The sequence below is a fragment of the Hermetia illucens genome, chromosome 4 (assembly GCF_905115235.1).
Source record: "Hermetia illucens chromosome 4, iHerIll2.2.curated.20191125, whole genome shotgun sequence".
In the NCBI taxonomy this organism is placed as follows: domain Eukaryota; kingdom Metazoa; phylum Arthropoda; class Insecta; order Diptera; family Stratiomyidae; genus Hermetia; species Hermetia illucens.
This window is the reverse complement of record NC_051852.1, coordinates 11,395,969-11,408,269: the sequence shown is the minus strand read 5'-3', so window position 1 is coordinate 11,408,269 and position 12,301 is coordinate 11,395,969. Positions and strand designations below refer to the sequence as shown.

The following is a 12,301-nucleotide window of genomic DNA, read 5'->3' as shown; positions in this document are numbered from 1 at the left end:
AAACATTTAGCTCTCGTCGTGGTAATCACATCCTTGCTTGGGGTTTTAATTAACATGCAGCAGGTCTTCCTTACTGGGCTCCCTCAACATTATAGGGAAGCGCCCAAAATGGTCGAAAAGTGGGTTATCCTCAGAGCGCTTGGCGCATAACAGTAGAGAAAGAGTAAAAGCATCTCGGAAAGTCCTGGAGGGAGCTGAAGTGCTTTTCGCGTAATCGCGAGCGATGGCGCGTTGGTTATATTAGCGCGCTGTGCGCGATGAAATAAAAATCTGGCCGCAATTTAGCAATAACTATCATTGCTCCAAATATTTAAATGCACACATTTATAACTTATCGCTACATAACATATATATAAATGCAGATATGCTAACTTATTGCACTGCCCCCACTACATCCTAAAGTTGCATAATCTCTTCTTGACCGTTGCGGAAGCATCTGAATTTCTTCTCACAGCAATCTGGATATGGCTTCGACACATCGGCATATCCTAAATCCTCACAATTACTCATTGTTCTAGATCCACAACTGAAAAGTGAAACATGATTTATTTAAAATATAAAAAAAACTTTATAAAGGTCAATGACACTTACTTGAATCCTGTAGCAACACTTCCTTCACCACAAATAAATTTGACACATTGGTCTTTTGGATCATACTCTTCTCCGACTGACAAAATTAGCCCCTGGATGACACATTTGCCAGGATGTCCTGTTTGAAAAGATTGTTTTTCATTAGTTTTATTCTTATGGTATGAACCGAAATTAAATATGGAGTGCAAATGTCTAAGGCCACCCAAAACAGTAAGACATAGGAAGGAAAATAAGGCCAGATGTTGCCACCCTCTGTAAGAAGGAAATGACTTGGCTGCTCCCAATCATGCTTTTGAAGTGTTCTCCTGGAGTTGTAGACAAAAAGGCGAGCAGGGAGGAGAGTTGTTATAACGGATCGCAAAGTTAGGATGGTAGGATCAGTTGTGCATTAAGGGTTACAATCGCCGCAGGGGAAGAAAGAGGCAGAAGGGAACACGACAATAAGAAAAGAGACGAAGGAGAGTCAAACAATTCTTCTTACAGAGAGAGAAGCAGGCACGAGGGAAGTACAGACAAGAAATAATGAACAGAACTCACGATCATAAAGAAAGTCAGAAGAGGAGAAGTTGTGTTCGGTGCTGAGTTGGGACGTTTAATAACAGTTCAGACTCCACCGCTAGGTGACTTATGTGATGCCGCCCAGTTCCTGTCATAGCAAGAAATGGGGAACCCTTCGGGAAACTCGGAGTTTAGTATCTTACCAAGCCTTTCTTTTTGACAGTTCTCAATCTCACTTCCCCAGATTTTGTTCACCTTTATGCTGTTTTGCTGCTGGAGGCTTATCACCTGCACAGGATTGAGTGTGATAATATTGCAACTGAAGCCCCCTTATCGAAAACTGACACTATATGGATGTCCTATAGTCTACAAAAGAAGCAAACAGGAGATATACAGCTTTCTATATATAACGACAACGTTGAGACAGCGAAAACCAATTGAAGGCATCCAGCTTGGCTTTTAAGCCCTTAACCATTCGATTGTATAATCGAACAGCGATAGACGGAGCTGGCAAACCCGCAAATGGGTGTCCTTTTATGATTTAGTGAAGTCCCTTGTGGTCAGAAGTTCGAAGAAGAGGCGTACGCTATCCTGCAGCCAAAGAGCTGTTTTAGTGAAAACAGGGGGGGGGGGGGAGGCAGTGGTTCAAATGCCAAAAACAGAGAAGCCTGGAGAAGGTCGCACCTAGAAAAGGAAAGGGTCGCACGAAGCTAAGACCTGAGGTGATTATCATCTCCAAACATGGCGGAAGGTTATATGCTGACATTCTCAGGAAAATTAAGGCAGACCCCTTATTAGACAGTCCCAGAAAAAAAGAGCTTATGTTGGAGCTCAAGCAATCCAAGGCTTATTTGACCGCTTAGGGAGCACGTGACACTGAAGCGATGCTTTATATGCCTTGGCTTCGGTCATATTGCGAAGACATGCACCAATCCAAATGGCAGGTTGAAGTGATGCAGGAGTTGCGACACGGAAGACCATATCAGCGAAGATTGTAGAGCTGACCAGATGACCACTGCAAGAAGGTGCAGGACCTACCCTGGCAAACCATTTGCAAGAAAATTATAGATGTGGCCATAATTAGTGAGTCAAAGACCAAACGGGCCAAGCATCGCTTTGGTCTTGTGAAGAACAAGCCTTCCAAGAAATAATGAAACTCCCGCAGGAAAGCTTCATCTGCTGCTATGGTGCACCTAGCCCTACATTTGCCGAGTACGAGCAGATGCTTACCGCTCTGGTTTTAGATACAAGAAAACAATGACGATAATCATAGTAAGCGATTTTAATATGTGGGCGAATGAGGCCTGGTGTATAAACACTGTACAGTGGACCTGACTTAGGTGAGCGCCACTTTAGCCAAAAAAACTGCTTGGCAGGTCAGTGAGGACTACACTCAGAGTGACCACAGGAAATTTTTATTGAAATCCTGCTCGAAGCAGAATTTTCAAACTTTTTGAAGGGGACAAATTTTCCGCGGCGCTCAGGTCCCTGAATGATTCGGCCAGAGAAAATATCACCCGATGTGTGACAGAAGCATGCCCAAAAGATGACTACTCTTCAGTAGACAACCCAACTGCTGATGGAATAACAAAATCGCAAATTCGGGAGCCGGAAGCTTTCGAGCAACAAGGCTCAAGGAAAAGTCCGGTAGCGACGGTCGAGAGGAGATATACAGACAACTACGTTGCCGCTTAAAAGAAGTCATTCGGGATAATAAAAGAAAACTACTTCGGACAGCTGTGCAACCATGCCAATATAAACCCTTGGGGTGAGGATTTCAGGGTGATAATAAAAGGGCTGCTGAGTTCGTCCCAGATAACCCGCCTGCGCTTCTTGAAGGAGATTGCTACCACTCTGTTCTCTCACAACAAAAATAGCGGAAGGCAAACAGTTGTCCAGCTCAAAGACGGTATAATACCTTCAGTTACTGCAGCGACAACAAGGCCCCAGGTTTGGATGCCATCACAAACAGAGCTTCGAAGCTAGCAATGACGACTAGCCCGGACCTTTTTGCTAACACATTGAAGGCGTGCCTAAAAGAACGAATATTCCCTACTTAGTGGAAAAGTAAAAATCGGTGATGCTTCCCAAACCAAACAAGCCACCTAGAGACCCAGATCATGTCGCTGGATCTGCCTGTTGGATACAGTGGGGAGATGATGGAGAGAGTCATCTACAACATATTCCAACCCGTTGTCGAAAACAACACTGGCTGGTTGAAGCGCCAGTTTGGTTTCCGGCACGTCCACTCTATGGTGGATGCAAAGGCAAGGTTGACATTGGATGTCAAATATGCATTTAACTTGGTGAACAGGAACAAAATTAAAGGGGCGTTGGGCAACTTGGGTATTCCGGAGTATATAGCGAATCTGACTGAAAATTACCTTTCAGAAAGGGCTTTCTGGTATGTGACGGATGGGGGTCCCAAAGAGTACGTTGACACAGGGTTGTAACAGGGGGGGGGGGGGGGTCCTCTATTTTGGAATGTCATGCATAATGGGGTGCTTGCTCTTCCCGTTTCAGAGGAGATTGTTCGCTTTGCAAATGATCTAATGGTTGTCGTTACAGCAAAGCACCCAGATGATATGGAGGTCTACGCGACGGAAACAGGGAGAGCGGTAGAGTCCTGGCTAGAAAAGGCCGAGCTGACCTTAGTCGTGGCGAAAACGGAAACGGTCTTAATAAAGAACCGATTATTAAACATCGGGGGGGGGGAGGGCAATAATTGATTGATAGACAAGGGTAGCTTCCTCGCAACTACAGTTCGACCCCGGAGTTACTCCCATCATCAGTACAAATTCCCTGGCTATCTTTGTACTGATGAAGGGAGTAAGTCGCTTCCGAAATATATATTTACATTTAAAACTGGAAATTGTAGTTTGGAGGAAGCTACCCCTTGTCTATCAATTTTAGGCTAGACTATAAGTAACAGACAAAAATCTAATCTCCCAATAATTGATGCCAAACTTAGCTTTAGTGAATAGCTAGAATCTGCATGCCAAAAGGCAGCCAGTGTGCCAAATGTTGCCGAAACATTGTCAGAGGTTGCTTCTAGCCGGAGTGGTGCGATCCATTCTGCTTCACTCGGCACCTGTGTGGACATAAGCACTTGCAAACTCTTAGAGACGGAGTCAGGTGAATTCGGTTTACCGGCTGATGACTTTGAAGATTTGTAGTGTTCTAGATTAGATGAGGCACCGCTATTGGTCGCGGGGACGGGCCATATCGACATTCTGGCGAAAAAAATGAGTATCTCCGTATGGGGGGAGGGGGGCACACACAGAACGCAGCAATAAGTCAAGGTCAGAGTTGAATGATCCCTAGCAATGCAGATGTGACAAATCTGCGGAAGATTGGTGGACACACATGTTAATGCCCAACATTAGGGTGTGGCCTGAGCGAAAAAATGGGGAGACCAACCACCACATTACCCAGTTCCTCACGAAAAAAGATGGCTGTTACTGGCAGTATCTCCATCGCTTTGGGTTGGATGATTCACTGAATTGTTCTAAATGTGGTGGCATACCAGAGGATCCAGAGCATGTGATTATTCACTGCCCCAAGCAATGTAGTGGAGGAGGGCAGGAGTGTGAACCCATAGATCTTATTTGCGAAGATACTGAGGTCGAAGGAGAACTGGCCTACGGTTTTCATCACACTCGTTGCTGAAGGAGGACAGAAGTAGAAAGCCCAAAGGAACAGAAGGATGAGTGCCTAAGGACAAACCTACCCTGCTCTACCTATGACATTTGTGCGGTGGACCTGGAGCGGCCCGGCTTTCTAAGATTTTTCACCCCGCGTACAAACAAGTCAATACGATAATTAACACTTGAAAACAAGAATAGAAAAAGGAAGGAACCGTAGTTCCAACACTCAAGTTTTTTGTAGGTAGGTTGTGTATTACCCCCTTTAGGCAATCACAAACATAAATCCATGATTACAGCCGGGATTCGAAGCCGGATCACGACGCCGAGATCGTGAAACTGACGCGCCAACCTACTCCGTCATTACACCGTCCGGGAAAGGACTTACTCATCACAATCCGCATATGACTCCTCCTTTACTGATAGAAAGATAGATTTTTTTTTAAATAAAACATTTAGATATGTATATCGACCTAAGTTTATTGCGTTTTTTAGGTTTTTCGTGTGCAGTATTTTTATTACTCATATATTAGCCCTTAGGTTACTCCGGATCGCCTCGGTATCGTCAACAAATCTAAGATTCTGAAATGCCCTGATAAGGAGACGTCGAAAAAAACGAAAAATCAAAACAACAAGCATCTCTTCGGGTCTACACAAACCGGATGCTTGGGAAAACCTCCAATAGGTCTAGGTCCCTCAATAGCGGAACAAGCGAGATAAGGGATTGTAACTCACGTTCTTAGAGTAGATTTTCTTGTATTACAGATAAAGTCGCACCCATCATGGGAAATGATCGTCCACTGGAAATGAGCCATTTTTAATAAAGTCGCTGTGTAAGCAAGCAGGAATCCGAGTAGCACTAGAAGGAATCAGCATCACATCACAAAAAGATACGTCAAGGAATTTGGTGGATATTCCCTACCTCTGTCCCGGCAGCCCATTTAGGGATTATAGCCCACATTCAGCGAAAGAAAAACGCTAATATATATATAAGAATATTTTCGAGTTATATAAAAAATGCACTGAAACACGTGTGCCCAGCAACAAATCACAAGTTAGCACCACATTTCAAAAAAATCTAAACCCATTAATCTATCGCACAGATCATCCAATGGGATAAAACTTATAGTATCTTCGTTCTATATATTAATCTACTTACGAATATCGCTTGCATCCTCCGACCATGTAGCACAGGAGCCTAATTGCACCCCAATAGCCAACAACAAAACAATATAACTTGAAAATAATAAATTGTTTGCCATTTCTGTGCTAGCCCAATCGAATCTGTAATAAACTGAACCACATTAAAAGATTTTTCCTAAAAATTTATAAATTTTAGCTTTAGTGCTGACCTTTAATTGATACGCGTATAATATTCCCACTGACTTTGAACGGAATAAATTTGTGATATCACGCGATAAGGGATCGAATAATGAGCGGCAAGAGTAGTAATTGAATCTAGATTTAAAAATAGTAGAGCAAAAAAAATCTAGATGGTCTCAGTTTTGAATAAATTGATAGCGGATTGAAAGCAATGGCCGAGTGATGCAACCACAAGTGATTTCTTGATGAATCTTTTTTGTTCCGGCTCATGGCAGCAGCTTACGTATGACACCATCTAGAAATAGTATATAAGGAGGTGTCAAGAGGGAACTTGTGACTGTGTTGAAACTCGCTTGGAATACATATGAGAGAGCACGAATTGAGGGTGGTGCGGAAACTTAAGGTGTTCCCTGAGATTTCTCCACATTGGTGGGTCATAGATTGCCGGAAAAAGATTATTTCTAAATCATGATATTGAATAACTTAACCGTGAAAGGGCCCTTAAGGAAGGTCAGGGTAAACCGGAGGAAAGGGAAGCAGGGGAGAGCAGCCCACAAGGAGAATGCTCCCAAGAAACCAAAATCCGATCCACAGAGGAAGGAAATTTCGGATAGGCCAAGTACTATAATAGCTCCCAGGAGACATTAGATGAAGGACGTCTGACTAGCCATACAACCGAAATCATTTCCGCCGCAACTACTCACTCGTGATGAGCAGGAAATCATTGAAAACCTTGTCGTCAAGAATGCCGAACTTGTGTTGTGGTTTCAACTACACTAATTTTCTTGAATTTATCTATTAGAAACATATTGAGCCGAAAATCACTTTGGCAAAATTATGTGTGACGTTTGGCATCCCTCAATGGGAGAATCATCATCATCAACGGCGCAACAACCGGCATCTGGTCTAGGCCTGCCTTAATAAGGAACTCCAGACATACCGGTTTTGCGCCGAGGTCCACCAATTCGATATCCCTAAAAGCTGTCTGGCGTCCTGACCTACGCCATCGCTCCATCTCAGGCAGGGTCAGCCTTGTCTTCTTTTTCTACCATAGATATTGCCCTTGTAGACTTTCCGGGCTGGATCATCCTTATCCATAAGAATTAAGTGACCCCCACCGTAACCTATTGCGAAGGGAGAATACTGGTAACAATATCGGAGCAGCAGCAGCAGGAACAACAAAGTCAACAACAAAAGGAGCCGCAATAAGAACAACAACAACCCCAAGATGTGGAAGAGATGTACTTGGAAGTACTAATCGAAGAAGAGAAGAACTTAAAAAATAATGTCAGTGTTAGTCGTGTAAATGCCTCTCCAGCAAACTCACAGGCACTCTCCCTTTAAAAAAAAAATCCTCCGATCATTAATGTATCCCACTTCCTCCGACTTTTAAAAGAAAAAGGGTTTAAAGCAACCCTAAAGAATACGAGGGCCAACTGAACCCTCATTTCTGCGCAGAACATTGAAGATCATGCAACGATCTTCAAGCTTATTAAAGAAGAAGAGCTACACGCCGCAAAATACATCCCACCAGCCTTAAGGACTCAGTCCTTGGTAATCCGCAGTCTCCACAGAGAGACAGACCCGGCTCACATAATGCAAGAGCTCAATGAATAGCACCAGCACTTGAAGGTGAAAAGCGTGTCGAACCTGGTCATGCGAGCTGACAAGCTTCTCCATAGCCAGAACCCAACGCTCCCGTTTAAGTCACAATCGGGGCTGTTCATGGCTACCTTTGAGCCCTCTCAAGGGCTCAATGAAGCATTGAAGTATATAATCCACCAATAAATTTCCAACCAGCAAGTGCAGTGCTACAACTGTCAAACATATCGCTCTCAATTGCTCCATTGTGCACAGGTGCGTAAAGTGCACAAAAACCCATGTGCAAGGGAAGTGCCCAAAACCCGCGGCAGACACGCCAACCTTCTCTAATCGCGGCCAGATCAGATATCACGCCAACTACCGCGGATGCCCGGCATACAAACGGATAGTTACCAGGGAAGAAGCACAGCGCAAAAGAATGGTGATGCTATTAGAGCCAAACAGGCGGTGATTCAGATGTGACAAGGTAGCAAGCAGCAAGGAATACTCTTCCCAGCAACGCAACAAATTGGCCTTCAGAAACTTAGTTGAAACCCTTGGTTCGGCCCAAACTAACGAACACCGATACTTCGCTGCTATCCAACTTATAGTGTGTCCTTGCTCTCATACGCCCAAAGTAGACGCAAGACCCATTAAACCAGCTTGAGAGTCTCCCGCGCCTAAAAACGGGAAAAATTATACCAACTGGTCCTCCAGGTTGGGTGTTGGGTAGGGCTGACAAGCCTACACGGAAAACAACTTGTTACGAAGCGACAACAGGAACCTCGGACTGAACTGGAACAAAGGAGTAACGATTTTCGCATTTTCTCATGGAACGTACGCTCCCTGTACAGAGATGGAGCTGCCAAGCAGCTAGCCGATACCCTGTCCCAATATAGGGCTGATGTAACAACGATAAAGTAAACCATGTTCTCCGAATAGGTTTCTTGGTCAGCTAAAAAATGAAACCTCCTGTTATCGGCTTTGAAAATATAAGCGAACGGCTATGCACTCTGCGCTTGAGATTCAAATTTAGGAATATAAGCCTCATTAACGTTCACGCCCCTATAGAAGAAACTGCAGAGTCAGAGAAGGATACCTTCAATGAGGCAGTAGAACGAACCCTCAAAGCCTGCCCCAGATATGATATCAAAATCATGCTTAGGGATTTTAACAGCCAAGTAGGGACAAAGCCGGTATTCAGGCGATACGTCGGCTTCCATAGCTTACATCAAAATACAAATGATAACGCACTGCGGATTATTCAATTAGCAGTGTCACACGAAATGGTTGTTGGAAGTTCCTGGTTTGCGCAGAAAGCGGTTCACAAGCAAACGTGGGCCTCTCCAGATGGGACCACTTTCAACCAAATTGACCACGTGTTGATTGAACACCGCCACCTCTCAGCCTTGATGAATGTCAGAACATATAGGGGGGCCAATATAGACCCAGATCACTGTCTCGTTGGCATGGTGCACCGAGCTCGAATAACAACACCACCCAAAATCCCCTCTGACAATCAGGTGAGAGTTAACACTAAAGCCATTCACAACACAGCCCTCCACAACATCTATAAGAGGGAAATGGATGCCGCAATAATCGCAGTCAACAGAGATCCTGGAGATGAAGTATCAACAAATCTTCTTCTTCTTTTTCTTCAGCCTTTGTCCCGTTCAAAAGCGGGGTCGGCTCGTCGTGATCGGCTTCGCCATTTGGCTTTATCGAATGCCTGATCTGGGTGCAATCTCGACGCTTTCGAATGCCCATCTAGCGTATCAAGCCACCGTTGTTTAGGTCTGCCTTTTGGTCGTTTACCATCGACTTCGATGTTCAGACCAATCTTGGCAAGTGAATTCTCGTTAGCACGAATTGCGTGACCATACCATCGAAGACGCCTCTCTCGCAAGTTTTCCACGATCGGTGCAACCCCATAACGATCACGGATATCCTCATTTCGGATGTGATCTAAACGTGTGACGCCACTAGTTCAACGTAGCATCTTCGTCTCCATTACCGCAAGACGCCGTTCATTGTCTTTTATGGTCAGCCAACACTCAGAACCATAGAGAGCGACTGGACGGACGACATTGCGGTAAATTTTAGATTTGAGACGTTCGTTGATCCGTTGATCACAAAGGACACCAGTTGTGGAACGCCACTTCATCCAGGTTGTGTTAATGCGTGAAGCAATTTCATAACGCAGCTCTCCATTGGCTGATAGCGTTGACCCGAGGTATTTAAATCGCTCAGTTCTGGGCAGATCACTGCCGCTGACAGTGATTGTGTCTGTTTCATGGGGATCGGTCGTCAAAAATTCTGTTTTGTTTAAATTCACAATCACCTGAAGAACGTTATCATACACGACTAACACTGACATTATTTTTTACGTTCTTCTCTTCTTCGATTAGTACTTCCAAGTACATCTCTCCTACATCTTGGGGTTTTTGTTGTTCTTATTGCGGCTCCTTTTGTTGTTGACTTTGTTGTTCCTACTGCTGCTGCTCCGATATTGTTACCAGTATTCTCCCTTCGCAATAGGTTACGGTGAGGGTCACTTAATTCTTATGGATAAGGATGATCCAGCCCGGAAACTCTATAAGGTATCTATGGTAGAAAAAGAAGACAAGGCTGACCCTGCCTGAGATGGAGCGATGGCGTAGGTCAGGACGCCAGACAGCTTTTAGGGATATCGAATTGGTGGACCTCGGCGCAAAACCGGGATGTCTAGAGTTCCTTATTAGGGCAGGCCTAGACCGGATACCGGTTGTTCCGCCGTTGATAATGAATGTTTCCCATGTTTCCCCATCACATGATCAAGCATGATGTTGTCGGGCTCCACCTTGGCATTCATATAATCTACCGCGATACAATGTCACTTTTAGGAAGCCTCTACTAAATTCAGCACTGTACAATTATTGTGCTCCTTAACCAGGACCGGAGTCTTACAGTCAGAAATCTATGAGAAACTAGCTCCCAGATTGCAGTAGCCCAAAATGTCCAGCTTATATCGTTGGAATTCTCGCTTGAGCTGGAGAAAGCGAGCATTCTGAGGACTCTGGCTACTATTGGCGAGAAACGTGCAGACATTCCAGAAACCAATAATTGTCCATTTCCGATAATTAGAGGTCTTCGCGTGAGGTCAGTCCTTATCCAAGATATTGTTGGAATAAAGTTTCACCTCTTACAACAAACAGGGAAAACTCTCAGTGTATTGTTAAGCCTCAACTCACTGAACACATATGCACAGTACAGTGTCTGTCAGTATGTCTGTTTAACCCCCTGATTTTCTAACCAACAACCTACTACTCTTGTATTTGGTTTATAAATCTCTTGGAGCTACAGACCGGATGACTTCAGGAAAATTGTATCTCCCATCCCCTTCAATGGGCCTTCAGTGTTGACTCTTGTAATGTAAAGGTACCCTATTTGTTCCAGAATCTTCTTAATATCGAGCACAGGAGCACCGACATTAACGAAAGTTCCCGACCTGTCGAATTACTCTCCTGCTCTACTGGCTAGCAACATCCAGGCCTAAGAGGTTAAATATTGTCTTCTATTTGTAGTTAAGCCTAAATTGATAGACCAATAGCTTACTCCAAACTACAATTTTATTTTATAGTGTAGCTACTTCTACTGTACTGATGAAGGGGGTAAGTTGCTCCCGAAATATATATATACACTATAAAATAAAATTGTAGTTTTGAGCATCCAAGCGCCAAGTTTTTCCAGAGCTCCAGTACTACTATACACCTCCTCTGAAAGCGAAAGGAAGTACTTATTGAAGGCTGGCAACTCAGGAACCGTCTTCAGAGGTAGTCACGTACCCTCCTACACATCGTTGAGGAGGAAGTCGCATGCCTTAGCTAATCTTTCTCATTTAAGTCGGCAAAGTTTAGGTGTAACATTTTACGGTATGAACCTCTTCTTCTTCTTTTTCTTCAGCCTTTGTCCCGTTCACAAGCGGGGTCGGTTCGTCGTGATCGGCTTCGCCATTTGGCTTTATCGAATGCCTGATCTGGGTGCAATCTCGACGCTTTCGAATGCCCATCTAGCGTATCAAGCCACCGTTGTTTAGGTCTGCCTTTTGGTCGTTTACCATCGACTTCGATGTTCAGACCAATCTTTGCAAGTGAATTCTCGTTTGCATGAATTGCGTGACCATACCATCGAAGACGCCTCTCTCGCAAGTTTTCCACGATCGGTGCAACCCCATAACGATCACGGATATCCTCATTTCGGATGTGATCTAAACGTGTGACGCCACTAGTCCAACGTAGCATCTTCGTCTCCATTACCGCAAGGCGCCATTCATTGTCTTTTCTAGTCGGCCAACACTCAGAACCATTGAGAGCGACTGGTTGGACGACATTGCGGTAAATTTTAGATTTGAGACGTTCGTTGATACGTCGATCACAAAGAATACAAATTGCGATGTGAACCTACCGACTCAAATGAGAGTTGCAAGCCGCCTGATAGTTCAGCAATTTCTTACTAAACTGTTACGATAACGGTGCGTTATTATCGTTAAGCAGATAAATTCGTGTCATCATACAAGATAAATCCATCGGCTTCCATACCCTTGGCTACAAATGAAGGCTTAGCCCTTGTCGGCCGAGCCCTCTTTGCTGCCCTTTGCGTTGATCAGTTGGGACCGTCAATCGACT

The 12,301-nt window shown here is 44.4% G+C and overlaps 2 protein-coding genes across 3 annotated transcripts in view; both read right to left on the bottom strand.

Annotated features, from left to right (window-relative positions):
• Nucleotides 1–277: 277 nt before the first annotated feature.
• Nucleotides 278–6,300, bottom strand: LOC119656165. 2 transcript variants are annotated; one of them, XM_038062511.1, is made up of 4 exons: nt 6,086–6,300; nt 5,893–6,027; nt 592–709; nt 278–526 (listed from the first exon to the last, which is right to left on the bottom strand). In XM_038062511.1, the coding sequence occupies exons 2-4, from the start codon at nt 5,993–5,995 to the stop codon at nt 397–399; spliced, it is 351 nt and encodes a 116-aa protein (XP_037918439.1). In that variant the 5' UTR covers nt 5,996–6,027; nt 6,086–6,300; the 3' UTR covers nt 278–396. The 2 variants fall into 2 exon arrangements, with proteins under 2 accessions (XP_037918439.1, XP_037918438.1); XM_038062510.1 differs by having other exon boundaries at nt 5,893–6,017.
• Nucleotides 6,003–12,301, bottom strand: part of LOC119656265 — a 23,651-nt gene continuing 17,352 nt past the window's right edge. The window contains exon 3 of the mRNA XM_038062686.1: nt 6,003–6,051. Within this exon, the coding sequence (XP_037918614.1) occupies nt 6,003–6,051 (49 nt within the window). The remainder of the gene's footprint in view (nt 6,052–12,301) is intronic.

Bases quoted from the DNA above. Each gene is read 5' to 3' on its own strand.
- LOC119656165 (XM_038062511.1), bottom strand. From the start codon at position 5,995: ATGGCAAACAATTTATTATTTTCAAGTTATATTGTTTTGTTGTTGGCT. The intron at 710-5,892 runs GTAAGTAGATTA...CTTTTCAAACAG, and splicing joins GGAGGATGCAAGCGATATTC to GACATCCTGGCAAATGTGTC. The intron at 527-591 runs GTAAGTGTCATT...TTCACTTTTCAG, and splicing joins AGTGTTGCTACAGGATTCAA to TTGTGGATCTAGAACAATGA.